At 44.7% G+C, this 14654-nt stretch overlaps 2 protein-coding genes and 1 long non-coding RNA gene across 4 annotated transcripts; 1 reads left to right on the top strand and 2 right to left on the bottom strand.

The window, feature by feature from the left end:
- Window positions 1–874: 874 nt before the first annotated feature.
- LOC127311137 (uncharacterized) lies at window positions 875–3551 on the bottom strand. Of its 2 annotated transcripts, none has more exons than XM_051341550.1 (7): window positions 3252–3551; window positions 2808–2915; window positions 2664–2700; window positions 2127–2200; window positions 1915–2008; window positions 1702–1784; window positions 875–1398 (listed from the first exon to the last, which is right to left on the bottom strand). In XM_051341550.1, the coding sequence occupies exons 2-7, from the start codon at window positions 2877–2879 to the stop codon at window positions 1228–1230; spliced, it is 531 nt and encodes a 176-aa protein (XP_051197510.1). In that variant the 5' UTR covers window positions 2880–2915; window positions 3252–3551; the 3' UTR covers window positions 875–1227. The 2 variants fall into 2 exon arrangements, with proteins under 2 accessions (XP_051197510.1, XP_051197509.1); XM_051341549.1 differs by having other exon boundaries at window positions 2808–2965; window positions 3252–3550.
- A 148-nt stretch (window positions 3552–3699) lies between these two features.
- On the top strand, window positions 3700–6514 carry LOC127311059 (uncharacterized). The gene is made up of 4 exons (XR_007857564.2): window positions 3700–4148; window positions 4572–4756; window positions 5799–5903; window positions 5977–6514. It is a non-coding gene; the product is annotated as an uncharacterized lncRNA (long non-coding RNA).
- A 1870-nt stretch (window positions 6515–8384) lies between these two features.
- Window positions 8385–8864, bottom strand: LOC127334895 (uncharacterized). The gene has a single exon (XM_051361443.1). The coding sequence runs from the start codon at window positions 8862–8864 to the stop codon at window positions 8385–8387; it is 480 nt and encodes a 159-aa protein (XP_051217403.1).
- Window positions 8865–14654: the final 5790 nt, after the last annotated feature.

Here is a 14654-nt window from a genome sequence, read left to right on the forward strand (position 1 = left end):
TCAGAAGCTGAATTTCTAATTTGAGTCCAATTTAATGAACAGTTGTTGTGTGCTGCATGGAGTCTATTTCAGATTATGTATATTAAAAATTAATATGCAAACTGAAACCAACTATGGGAAATTCTGCTCTGCCAAGAATCGATTGCCGACTGTCTTCATTTACTTATTTAGTATATGGTAATATGTTTTCTCTGATGCTTGTAAGCAGTTCCTATCAGCTATCTTGAAATGTCAGCGTCCATTGTTCGGGAACATAACATGGAATCTCAGTAGGTAGGACATTTATCGACGAAGTAGTTTCAAGCAAAATGTTCATGAAGTACCAACTAACAAGGAATAGTATGGAAATACTGTGTAAATTGAGCTGATGGATGCAGCGGGCAAAGCAAGCAGCACCTACTTGCCTGACACATCATACCTTCTGCCTATCCACATGTACCATAGGTCCGAGAGGTCACACAATCACACAACAAACCAATGTAGTGAAGGAAACAAAAGCTGCATGTATCTTTTACCTTCTGCATTCTTCGCTGTTCAGACAAGCCTCACACTTTGAGCAAAAAAACCTGATGCAATTGCTATCATAGCATGACTCGTGACAATGCCTGCATTGGGAGTTTTACGTCTCGGAGCATACATAACTAATCACCTCGGTGGTAGAATGACATGGCCATCCTCGATCATCGGCGGTTGGAACATGTTGGGCTAATCCTGTGACTGGGCTAAGCCTCTGTACATCACAGAGTAACTTGGAAGAGCAACCACAACACCAAAAATTACAGATGGTGTGAGCCCGTCTCGTTAGACCACATGTTTGATAAGTAGCTCACGAGACATTAATGAAATCCTCTTTTAGCACATCGCCGCTTGTTAATGTTCACGTGGCTATAGATTGCATTCCAGAACATGAATGAATTCAACAAAGATGCATTGTATCCTTCTCCCTTTTACTCCAAAGGCATCATCAACCACAAATCCTAATCAAGTAATCAACCACAGTATACAACTCCACGGTTGTCTGGAATAAATACCGGAACACCAACACTGATAAACTTATTGAGTTTTCATATAGGTTCAAAATTTCCAGCTTTATATCATTCACTCACTACTGTCTGTTGTTGTGCTTGGATAAACGGGCATAGAACTGTAACTCCTGAATAGCCTCTATTCTCTAGTTTCTAGCAGATGGCGCTACAAGCCTTTAGCATCTGCCGTTCTGAACTGAACTCACGAGTTGACGTGCTTGTCCAGGAATGCATTTGCCAGATTGCTGAAGCTGCTGTTGACAGCTCCAGCTGCAGAATAGTCTCTTATCACCCGAAGGACGTCCGGTTTCAAAATCTCTTTCTTTGTCGAAGGGTTGCATAAGTAGTACAAGGCTCCAAGTGCATAAATAACCTGTTACAAAATTAACCAAATGGAAATGTTGGTGAGATGAGAATATATAGTTACATAGAACCCAAAAGATGTTGTAATATATGAGTGGATGTAATAGAGAGAAGAGCGACTGTGAGTGTTCTGGAAAAAGAAAATCGCCAAGTCACATGCCCCCTCTCCTTCTCTAGCCTAGTTCCCAAAGTGCCAAAATCGATCAAGAGTAAAAATATACATGCATACGAAGGAACAAATCAAAACAAAGTCTTCAAAATAGACAAGACCTATACTGTTATGCTTGTAGTTCACAGCTTAAGAAATACTCACAGTATTCCTAACTGGGCTAGATAAGCATTGTACAACCAATGGGATTCCACCACATCGATTAATTACTGAAGCATTCGCTGGATCTGCATATAAGCAAACAAAATAAGATGACCACATCAAAAAACTAAGTTCAGTAAATACACAAAGATAAGATGTGTTGCATGGTAAACAAACAACAAGAAATCATAGAAATGAAGGCAACAGATTGCTCACCAACGCAGGAATTACATATTCCACCAACACCAAACTCAACAAGCCTTTCATTTGACTCCGTAATGCAGTCCAAGAACAGCTCGAGAATATTCAGCTGAGCAAACAGAACACAGATACCATCTTATTGAATAGGAAAGGTAATCCAGAACAGTGCTCATTTGAATCTGCAATCCATTAATTGACCGAAACAAAAGGCATGTGAAATCATCAACCTGGCGCATAAAGGCGTAGTTATAAGGGTCATATGCGAAATTTGACAAGTTTGCGACTATCCTCTCCTTGCAATCTGAAATGATAATAAACGATGAATTTAGTGAGCACACAATAGCAAAGTGGAGCTATTTTCATAGTACCACCATTTTACAAACCTATTACCTATCATGATTTTCAAACCATTTCTGTGTTATCCAAACTTGAAAACAACAAAAGACAGCCTATATGGCAACCTTTTAATTTGCTTAGAATCTTTTGTGCATCTTTTCCTTGGTGCCCTTTGGAACTTCAGTACTGCGCTAAGTTATTTGTTTTGGACCCAGTAAAATGTAATTTACTCAGCCCCTCAGCGGCGACCAAATTTAGTTTGCAGCCCAATGTGCTGACAACAATTTCTACCAAGATTCCAATTGAAATCATCTTCAGACTTCTGTTCCCTCTAAACGAGTATACGCGATTCTAGCTGAAATCACACAGAAATTTTCCTAGGATGCAAGCTTCAGACAGAAGAAACAAAGTAGCCAACAGAATTTTACCTTCATCCGTGGAGTCCTGGAACTGGGTCACGAGATCCTGAGAGAAATTGTGGTTACGGATATGAGTAAGCAGTTAGAAGAATCACGGGAGAAATCGGAAGACGGCGAACAATACCTAACCTAACAAGCGGGGAGGAGGCGAACCTGAAGGTACTGGTCTCTCGGAGTGCCACCACGGCCGGTGCGCTCGACCTGGCGCTCTGGGTTCGTGAACATCTCCTCTCCGCTGTGGCCGGTGCGGTCGACCTGGTGCTGCGCGGCAGTGGCGGATTCAGGATTGGGAGCAAGCCCCGGGCCAAAAACTAAGGGCAACAAAAAAATCTAAAAAAATACTCTTGCAATAACACATAAAATTTGGTACAACAGGAAAGACGAACATATATTTACAAATCCATTGTTAAAGCTCAAAGAAGGTGCATAAAAGATGAATAAAATCTAGAAATAATTGTTGGTAAATCATCTCTTCATGTTCTGTTCCTAAACGTGAAGTCAATTGCAAACAATTGTAAAACATAGCACCGTATCACTCATTCAATCAGGAGTCATTCATCATCTGTTCCTAAAACAAGAAACCGAACACGAAATTACCTGGTTGAAAGGAGCAGGAGCCGAGCCGGAAGCAATCTACAGTTGGTATGATGAAGATAGGAATTAAGGGCAGAGGAGGGCGAGGCAGTGCCGCAGAAATCCGTCGCCGGCCGATGGTACTGGGCGCAGAGGCGGCCTGGCCAGGCAGTGCGTCGCGTGCAGGACGAAAGCGAGCAAGCGGCGCCGCGGCGGCAGGGGCGGGCTCCGGCAGCAAGGCGACCTTGAGCGTGACGGCGCGCTCTTGCGCAGAGACCAAGCGAGCGAGGGCGACGGGTCACGCCTCACGCGGAAAAGACTCGCTAGCGCGCGCGCGCTGCGGAGTCGTCGTTTCGCTGAAGGACGAGCAATCGTGGGCCGGCCCATCAGATGGACGCAGGGTAAAAAGAAAAACAAATACTGTACGCGTCAAAGCAGGATTCGATCCTGGAGCTCATGGTACGGAGGGATGGAGATCAGGTGACATGCAAACGGCATGTCACCGTGTACCCAGCGGCCTCCAATCCAACGTCCAAGCACCATCCAACGGAGGGACACGCAGCACAGTACTTCAACGCAAAAAAGGCAACCAACCGAGTCAAAGCAGGACCAAATCGTGGAGGGCGCGGTCAGCTCCTCTTCTCGCGCGGGAAGGCGGGGAAGAGTGAGGGATTGACGCCACGATTCGCCGGCGCCTCCTCTTCTCGCGCGCTTCGCCGGCGGCCCCCGCTCTCCGCCGCCCCAACCCGTCGAGCGCCGCCGCTGTGGAGCGCCGCCCGGCAACCAGCGTCGTCCGCCGCGGCAACCCGTCGAGCGCCGCCGCGGGAACCAGTGACGAGCGCCGGCCGCCGCGGTAGCCAAGGGAGGAGCGCCGGCCGCCGCGGTAGCGCGCCTGACGGAAGAGCGCCCGACGCTTCACGGGTAAATTCTGTTTCCAACTTATTTTTCTCTGCAGTTGATTAGATTGATTAGATGCAGGCAAATTTAGAGTAAATTAGAGGATTGTAACTACTCTGGTTGGCCTGTTTTAGATGAGATGCTTAACCACTGCCTGGCATAGTATTCTGCTATCACCGACACAGTAGCAGACTAGTTTTTCGTTTCAGTTTCCAGCGTTTATAAGAACTAGCTGTTCAAGCTCTGAAGCATCCCTGCCATAGCACAATCCCAGTGAAGGCGTTTACCCAGTTTTGATCGGCTATGTCTACATTTTATCTAGAACTTCAGAAATTATATTGATTTTAGTTCAGCTTGCAGTGTATATTCAGATTGCATTTGTAATATATATAGTGTTGCTTTTACCTTCTTCCACTAATTTGTATACACTGTTTTTTAATTTGGCAGAATTGAGTGTTGTGCGATGGGATCGATTGGCAACAGGATACCCGAAGTTGGTATGCGGTTCAGAAATTCGGATGAGGCTTGGGATTTCTGGGTGCAATATGGTGGTCACATAGGCTTTGATGTGAGGAAAAGAAATACCATCAAAAGCAGAATTGATGGAACAATCACTTCATGTAGGTTTGTTTGTTCCAATGAAGGTATTCGAAGGAAAAGTCAACTAGATCATGAGCCGAAGCGCATTAGAGCTGAAACAAGAACCAATTGTAAAGTTCGGATGATTGTTTCATTTGATCGAGTGGCCAAATTTTTTGAAGTCACCGAAGTTGATTTGGAACACAATCACCTCCTTCAATTGCCGCAAACCTGTTACTTGTTGGCATCACAAAGGAAGATTTCAGATGTGCAAGCTTTAGAGATAGAAACAGCCGATGATTCTGGAATTATGCCAAAAGCTTCACATGAGTTTGCATGTCGTCTAGTTGGTGGGAAGTTCAATGTTGGTTACACTTTGACTGACCAGAAGAATCATCTGCGAACCAAGCGGCAGCGGGAGATGGCTTATGGATAGGCCGGTAGTATGTTGAAGTTCTTTCGTGACAAGATAGGTGAGAATCCATCATTCCAATATCATTTGCAGTTGGATTGTGAGGAGCATATAGCCAACATATTCTGGGTTGATGCTAAAATGCTACTTGACTATGCACACTTTGGTGATGTTGTCACTTTTGACACTACATTTGGCACGAACAAAGAGTATAGGCCATTTGGTATTTTTCTTGGGCTCAATCAGTTTAGAGAAACAACCATTTTTGGTGCTGCATTAATGTTTGATGAAACACGCGACTCATTTATATGGCTCTTTGAGACATTTCTAGCCGCACACAATGGAAGGCAGCCTAGAACTATCTATACCGATCAAGATGCAGCAATGGGAGGAGCCATAGAGAGGGTCTTCACAGAATCATATCATGGACTGTGTACATTTCATATCATGCAAAATGCTGTCAAACATTTGACTCAAGTGGGAGTGGAGGATGAAGTGGAGGATGAAGAAAAAGAGCCTCATATTCTCACAGATTTTGGTGCTTGTATGTATGGATATGAGGACAAGGCGGCATTTGAAAAAGCGTTTGACAATATGAGGCTCAAAGTGCATAAGCAAACTTGGTTAGATAGCATCTACAAATAGATGAATTGCTTAGAGCTGCACGACTGAAGAAAAAAGAGGTTCCGGCAACAAAATTAAGGAGAAAGACAACTTGGCTTGATAAGTTACTCAAGGGGAAGCGTAAACCATTGAAAGCTACCGCACCGACCAAAAAGGGAGAAAATGTATGCTACAATTGGTACATGATATGTTGTTATTCTTCATTTGTAAACTAATTACTATACTTTTCATTGGCAGCCAAAAAAGGAGGATGGTGTGCAACAAAAGAAGAAGGATGGTGTGCCAAAAAAGAAGAAGGATGGTGTGCCAAAAAAGAAGAAGGATGGTGTGCAACAAAAGAAGAAGGATGATGTACAGCCTCAAGTATTACTGGAGAAGTGTACCAACACCAAAGGAGTAAATATGGAGCCTCAAGGTTACAATGCTATCATGAGTTTCACCCAGCTCTTGACGGCTCCGCCTTGTGGTGAGGATGGTCTGTTCTAGCGTGCAAGCTCGCTAGAAGTATTTTGGACATAGTTAAGTATAGTATTTTGGGCTAACTATAGTCGTCTTTTGGGGCCTAAGTGTACAAATCAAATGGCACTAAATGGCTGTGAAGAGCTCACTGAATTCACTTGACAGTACTGAAACTTCTGAATTACTTGTGATGAAGTGGGTTGTTCTGAATCTAAATAGTGAGGACTGGCATGTCTAAATTTCTTATGAATATGATGGAAACAGTATATTTGACTGTTGTTTGTACTGTTTCCGGACTAAAAGGCTGATGTTTATATTTTGTATTGTTCAAAACTGAATTTCTTGTGAATCTGAGTGCAAACAGCGTTTTGACTGTTGCTTGCACTATTTTCGGACTAAAAGGTTGATGTTTGTATTTGTTTTGTTCAAAACTGTTGTTTGTACTGTTGAATGACTGAAAGATTTATATATGTATCATATAAAGTTTAAAACTGTGAAGTTTCAGAGCAAAACCGTGAAGTTTCAGTGCAAAACCGTGAAGTTTTATAGCATCTGGGCTGAAAACTGTGAAGTGAATGTTGTTTTTGCCTTAAACTACTGCTGTACGTTGGATGGTGCTTGGACGTTGGATTTGAGGCCGCTGGGTACACGGTGACATGCCGTTTGCATGTCACCTGATCTCATTCCGGTACGGAGGGTCAATAGACGCTGTGGTAGTGAAGTATTAGTGATCCTTAATTGACACGAACGTTCTTTATCTATAGTAAAGCGCGAGTTCTTCTTTTGTTTTGCATGGCCTTTTTTTTTTGGTTACCTGAGCGTCCTAGATAGGGATTTTTTTTTCCCTTTCCTTTCTTTCATGTATGCTTTTTCACATGTTTTACTTTCTATTTTTCTTCTTTTAATTTTTTTTCTTTCTTACATTCTTTTTCTACAATATGGTTTTTTCTTTGATTTCTTCTTTCTTATATTCTTTAATTTTAATTTTCATGTTTTAATTTTCATTTTAAAATGTTTTAGTAGGATTTTTCATCTACTCTACTTATTTTCTTTGTCCAAATGTTTTATTCCTCTCCCTTTAAACACTTGTTCCACTATATCTAAATCTTTTAGTTTTCCTCCGTCTAAACTCTTTTTTCCTTCTGTCTAAGCTCTTAATCTCTTCTTTCTGAGCTCTTGTTCCCCTTCGGCTAAGTGGTTGTTCCCTTGCGTCAAGGCTCTTGTTCGCCTCAGTCAAGGTTGTCTAGGCTATTGTTTCTCACCGTCTCAGATGTTGTTCCCTTTCGTGTAGGCTGTTGTTTCCTACCGTCTAAGCTATTGTTCCGCTATGTCTTATTGTTCCCCTCCGTCTAAGTTGTTGTTCCCCTCTATCTAGGCTTTTGTTCCCCCCGTCTAGGCTCTTGTTTCCCACCCTCTAAGATGTTGTTCCCCTCCGCCTAGGCTGTTGTTCCCCACCGTCTCGGATGTTGTTCCCTTTCGTGTAGGTTGTTGTTCCCTACCATCTAAGCTATTGTTCCGCTACGTCTTATTGTTCCCCTCCGTCTAGGTTGTTGTTCCCCTCTATCTAGGCTCTTGTTCTCCTCAGTCTAGGCTCTTGTTTCCCACCCTCTACGATGTTGTTCCCCTCCGCCTAGGCTATTGCCCCCCTCTATCTAGGCTCTTGTTCCCCACAGTCTACGTTGTTGTTCCCCTCCGCCTATGTTGTTGTTTCCCGCAGTCTGGGACGTTGTTCCCTTTCTTGTAGGCTGTTGTTCATTACCGTCTAGGCTATTGTTTCACTATGTCTTGTTGTTCCTCTCCGTCTAGGTTGTTGTTCCCTTCTATCTAGGCTCATGTCCCCTCCGTCTAAGCTCTTGTTCTCCACCGTCTACGTTGTTGTCCCTCCCCCTCTAAGCTATCGTTCCAAACCGTCTGGGATGTTGTTCCTTTTCGTGTAGGCTGTTGTTCCCTACCGTCTAGGCTATTATTCCCTGTGGAGAGGAGGTGTGTTCCCTTTGTGGATGAGGTTTGTTCCATGTGGAGACTAGATTTGTTCCTTGTGTAGATGAGGCTTGTTCCATATGTAGACAAGATTTGTTTCCCGGTAAATGAGATTTGTTCCCTATGTAGACAAGATTTTGTTCCCATGGGTACAGTTACTTGTTCCATCATTAATACATGTTCCTCAAGTAGACGAGATGTGTTTCTCAGACCAATAATTCGTTTTCCCGAGTAGATGATTTTCCTTCTCCAGCGTAGAAGGCGACCTCCACGGCCACAGCCTCTGAGAAGCTTTGGGCCCACTCGAGGCGCATGCGCTTGTCCCGCTCGGCGATGACGAGGCGTTGTTCGAGCTCACGCTGCTGCTGCCTTGCCTCCCGCATGACGGTTGGCGGCGGTGGCGCGAGGGCTTCCCCCTGCTGCCGCGTCCAGACGTCGGAGAAGTTCATGGACCTACGAGAGTGGCCGAGGCACCAGGCGACCGCATCGTACGCGCGCACCGCCTCGTGCGCCGTCTCGAACGTGCCGAGCCCAATGCGCTCCTCGCCGCTCTGGATCTCGGTGTAGAATGTCTCGTTCGGACGTGTGCGCACCCGCGGTAGCAGGCGCTCGAGCGGCTGCGGGGAGGCATCACGGCGGAGGTGGAGCGGCGCGCGAGGTGAGGTGGAGCGGTGGCGAAGCGACATGTGGCTGAAACTTCTTGGCGGCGCGTCATCTTTGGCGCGCAGGATGGCGTAGAAGCCCGCGCGCGGAAAAAAAATTAGCGCGCGCCTGCTGGAGCTTCACGCGCCCACTCCCGCTCTGTACTTCGGCGGGTTTTTTTAAGCGCGCGCATTTTGATGCGCATGTTGGAGATGCTCTTAGACCCTATGTTTTATTCCCACCAGATTTTGTGTTCCATGTGCAGATGATTTTTGTTTCCCGGCTGCTATTTTTTCCCACGGTTACTTGAATTTTGTCCCTTCTTGTTTAAATTGTATTTTCCTAAGCACACTAATTTTGTTCACTTCAAGTTAAAATTTGGTTCCGCCTATTTTCGTTCTGTAGGCTAAATCTCTATGAGCTCCTAGTGTAAATAATTTTTCCAATATGATCTGTTACGCAAATACCTGTTTTTTCATCTTGATTAAGTTCCTGCTCATTTAATATTTATGTAGCAGATGTGTGGTTTTTTTTTTTTTTTGAGAATTCAGACGTGTAGGGATTGAAAGGAAACGTATAGCAGACAAACGTCGGCGAACTGCTTTGCCAAGCATGGAAGTAAATACATGCATGCAGTCCTTGTAGAGAAGGAATTAAATACATGCGTGCCACACCGGGGCAAGTGCGCACAGCTGTCCGCGATAGATGCATGCACGTTCCTACCACGCGCACAGCAACAGCGTTCCCTTCAACATGTCTTCACGTTTTTTTAGTCCCACCTCGCTTCCCGAGAGAGAGGAGAACCAACTTATATACCCCAGCCTCTCGTACAACATCATCCGGTGGTCGATCGATCGCCCCGCACTCCCGCAGCCTTGCATCAATGCCTTGCATAGCGTTAACTTGAAGTTGGGCCTCGGGCTGCTAAATGGGCCTCTCGCCACAAGGGATCCTTCAGCGAAACGGAGGCACCAGGGCGCGCGGGCGCCAGGGAAGAGGGCCCCACTCACGCCAGCGAGCGGCAGTCCGAAGGCCAAACCGAGTTGGGCCTGACCTGATCTGGCCAACGGACCGTGCCGTCGCGTGCCGGCCCGGCAGCACGCAATAAAAGCCTGCCACGGGCCCAGCCCAGCCTGTGAACCTAAGGTGCCATGCCAGGGCGGGGGGGGGGGGGGGGGGGGCACGTGGGCCAGCACGGCACGACCCGCCTGTGTGCCGGGCCGTGCCAGGCACGTGAAGCTAGGGCCGGGCCGGTGTCGGGCCGTGCCGGTGGCTAGGTATGTCCGCACCCCGGGCCAACTACTTTTTAGATTGAACATTTTTTCAAAAATTCAATTTTTCCCAAAATTTGAATATTTTTCGAAAATGAACATATTTAAATTTGAACATTTTTCGATTATGAACATTTTAACTATTTTCAATTTCGAACTTTTCAAAGGTGAACTTTTTCGATTTTGAACAAACATAAAAATAAACAGAAAAGAAAAGGAAACAAAAAAACAAAAAAAGAAAACGAAAACGAAAACGAAACGAAAAAAAGAAAAAAAATGTGAAAATGGGCCAGGCCCAATACCCAACCAGAGTGTGCGGTGCCTGTTAGGCACCGACCTGATCGATGTATAGGATTTGCCGGTACTGGGGGGCTATGAAGTGGGGGAGATTGGGCCAGCACGAGTCTCGCTAGGTGGGCTAGGATATCATGGGCTATATGCAAATGGGCTAGCGCTTAGTACTCATTCTCCTTCTTCTTCTTCTTCTTCTTCTTCTTCTTCTTCTTCTTCTTCTTCTTCATGATTTTTGTTTTTTAGCGGTGACTTCTTCATGAAATTTGAGGTCATTTCTCATTAATGTCGATTTCGTTCGAGTAAGAAACCATAAGAAAATTCCTGTACATAGATGGACAAAATCTGCAGATAAAAACTCAAATGCTAAAAGGTGCATGTGTGTTAGAATGGTAGCTAGGATTTTCATGATGGGTACTGAGGTGCCAATAAAAAACTACAACACGACAGCAGATAATGAAGTTCACAATAACAAGAACTGAGTTGCAGGTTTTCATAGTAGTGAAAACATCTCCTACAAGTTACATTGCAATAACAAATAAAAACTACAGTTTAGCAATATGATTTGCCTCGTCTTTTACTTGCAAGAAGAATTGACGCTAAAGAAATAGCCAAGCAACCATTCAAGTATTGCTCCCACATTTTGTTTCTTAGATCAACAAAATTAAAATTTAACTCTAAATTTATCCATGTTCTCACATATAAATCAACAATATACATCAAAATTGTTTCTTAAATTCTCATTGAATCTATGCTCCAGTTAATTCTGATTTTGAAATGTTGGCTGAACTGGAGAATACTCACTCACGGTTTTTTTTTTTTTTTGAGTTAAATTGGATAAAATTTTAATGTTCTTTCGGATCGGTGTTGAGGAGTTGTGCGACAATGGGCCGGAATTTCGAGGACGAGGAACATGCGAGTAGGCGCGAGTGCGACTATGAGGGCGACTCGGCTGCGTGGCAAGGGGTGCAGCGGGCCAGCTCGCGACGGGGTGGCTTGAGGCTGGGTTCATGGGTGCGACGCGATAATTTAAGCTGGAGAAGTGCTCTTAAGTGTGGGGATCTTCTAGTTTAGGTTCGAATTTTACATGGGTTGTTCAGTGTTACGTGTGATCCACTGGTGTCAGTTAGTTGAACCCAATCCTTGTAGGTCAGCCCTGCCCTCCATCACCCGTGCTCCGTCATTATGCCTGCCACGACTGATCCCCTAATCGATAGGGTGGCCAAAAGAAGTCTGATCTCCCGAAATACCTTCCGGTGTCCTATCTACAATTTCGACACAACTTTGCATCACATTTTTCATAACACATTATGGTGCTACTGAAGAACACCCATTCGCTGCGTAGGATGGGGAATCTCTATGTCATTCCAGCATACACGTACCGAGGAGTGATGCACCTTATGGAGACACGCTAGAGTTTTGTGGTCGGTTCACTTGGAAGTTGGACTATTTTCCCCGATGCATCTCATCCCCTGAGGTGATAGCAGGATATCAATCAAATCGTTTTTTTTCTCACTCAAAGATGCGAAGAGTTTTGTGAATGGAGATGTAGATACAAGATATAACTAAACTCTCACTTTGTCTGCCCGACTAAATGTGTTATGAACTACTCGGATCTCTCCTATATGTAGAGAGGGGGAAATGAATAATGTGACAGGCGAGTAGGTGTGTGACTCACTGCATCAAATTATGCGGGGGCATATAATCATTTTGTTTTTAGCTTTGCAAGTACAATAGTGGTAAATGGTTTTTTTTTTCAAAATAAAGCACTGGTAAAGGGGTTAAAGGGGCGTAGCTTCAGTGGACAAAGATACTACCAAAGTGACTTCGCACCAACTCAAAATTGTGCATCCCATTAGCCAGCACACTAACTTTCAAACACAATGGCTATTAGGCTTTCAAAGCATGTCCGAAGAATCCCCCGTTGTGACAATTTCTCTTCAGCTCAGCAATCGCTAAACTTTGAACTTCAAGATCTTTATGTTCTTTCGGATTTTGTCTATATTCCAATTCAGATGGCCTATCCATTTTAATACATGCCACTCTTTAAGTGTGGGGAACTTCTAGTTTTGTGCACTTAAAATGGAATTAAGTGTCACGGTAGTATCTTAGTGGGTGCCAGCCAGCGATGCACAGTTGTTTGAGTGGCGGACCTGTTTGAAGGCTCTTAGAGCAATTCCAATAGTGCAACCGGGTGCTGGCTATAAGGCCAGCTATAGTCAACTTATAGCTAACTTGTACAATAGTTAGCTTTAAAGATTGATAACTTTATGTGTAAAAGGCCCACCACACCTACTTACAAAGTGCCTACGAGCACGTGCAAGAGCTGGCTCTTGCATGAGAGCCCATCTCTCTTCTCTCTCCACTTTTCTCTCATCCACCTAAGCAAAACAACACTATTTTAATTCTTATAGCCTGCTGAGTCAGCCTTATTGTACTTGCTCTTAAGAGAGATATGGGAACTTTTATCATCATTGTCTTCTTCTGCCCATGGAAGCATAGGAATAACGTGGTGATCGAGGGAGCGAGTCTTGCCGTGGAAGCGTTGAAGACTCGCATCAACGAAGAATACGAGAGGTGGCTCTTAGGTAAACTCTTTAGGGCACTACAGGAAAGATAGCTACGCCACGGTTAGTGAAAACCGGTATGGTACGGGTATATTTTCAAAAAATATTTTTAAAAAACGCTTTTTCTGCGATTATTTTTTTATTACTCCCTCTATTCCATTCTATAGTGCCTATAGTTTTTTGGCACGGAAATTAGCACAAGAGTATTTTTTTACACAAGACCCCTAGCTGAATAATTTGAGATCAACGGAAAATTTGGGAAATCCATATCTTACTAACTTACCATAACAAATTTAGGACCTAAACGATTTGGGAGCTGAACAGGGAGGAGGTAATTGAAAAAAGCTAAGCTACAACCTTATATTCTGAAACAAATGCCAAAAATCTATAGGCACTATAGAAATGAACGGAGGGAGTACATTCTTTGCGCCAACATGCTCCACGTCGAGGACCTCAGGTGCAGTCGCGCATGTGTAGGAAGCGGCAGAGGTTGCCAGGTCGGGGCAGGGAAGGACGCGTGGAGGCGGAGATCCCCAGGTCAGGGTAGGGGCACATGGAGGCGGAGGTCGTCGGGTCGGGGCAGGGCGCGTGGAGGGGCTACCGTCACGCAGGAAGAAGGGCGGCAAACGAACTCGAGGGGCGTAGATCGTGCCAAGTCGTCGTGTTGGTGAAGGTGGCCGAGGGACGCAGCGTACATGTTGGGGAAGAAACGGTCGGGGTCGTCGCGGTAAAGGACATGGCCAGGTGCAGGGCGAGAGAGAGAGGAGATGAGGATATGTCAGGGAGAAGGTTGGGTGCGGTGGATAGGGATGGGTAGATGGGGAGTTGGTGGAGTTAGTGTGGGGTCGGTGGCTATTTCGAAAACTCATCCGTATTAACGGTGCGCCACGGGTAAGTCTTGCCCCTTTTGGAATTTTTATGACAAAATTTAGAACGTCCGAAAACCCTACCATTTCTTTCAAATTTGAGGATTCTAAAAAATCGCTAACAGCCATAGGCAGTTAAATTCGGATGTAACTTTTCGTGTAGATGTTTTTTCATATAATATAACTTATCCATCCGATATCGTATGCAAAATCAAGAGCCGTTTTACCAAAACATAACTTTTTTACAAAATATGTTGAAATTCATGTTTATTATTTTTCCTAGTAACTATTACGTAACATAACTACATCTCAAAAAAAAAATTTAAAATTTTAAGTTTTTATCATTTTATATTTTTCCAAAACTGAAAACACGATCACGGTGTGGCATGGGTATGTGGGGACCAAAATCGTCAAGCCCAGCCCACAATACTCGTGGCGCACCCCATACTAGTGCGCCACGAGTAGCAACGATGCGCCACATGTAAGAAAGGGCACCCCTGCCAGCTCAGACCAAAAATACATGTGGGGAGTGGTGCACCACGGATAAGTTAGCATCCATGACGCACCACTTTGTGGTGCCACCAGTAGGCCACCCACATATAATTGTTTTTCTAGTAGTGGGGCGGAGGGTTTTGATTTTCTGGAGCCGATACCGACATGGAGACAGAGGGCGAGTAGGCTTATAGATCGAGGGGAGATGTCACTCCATGTTGGCAGCAAGACCTGCCGCTTGCGGCGTCATACGAGCTTGTCTAGCTTATGTTTCTTCTATATAACATCTTCCCCAGACCTTGCACAGTGCGGGAGCTCTCAGCACTGGGTACACCCTTTTTTTAATA

The sequence above is a fragment of the Lolium perenne genome, chromosome 1 (assembly GCF_019359855.2).
Source record: "Lolium perenne isolate Kyuss_39 chromosome 1, Kyuss_2.0, whole genome shotgun sequence".
NCBI classification, from domain to species: Eukaryota; Viridiplantae; Streptophyta; class Magnoliopsida; order Poales; family Poaceae; genus Lolium; species Lolium perenne.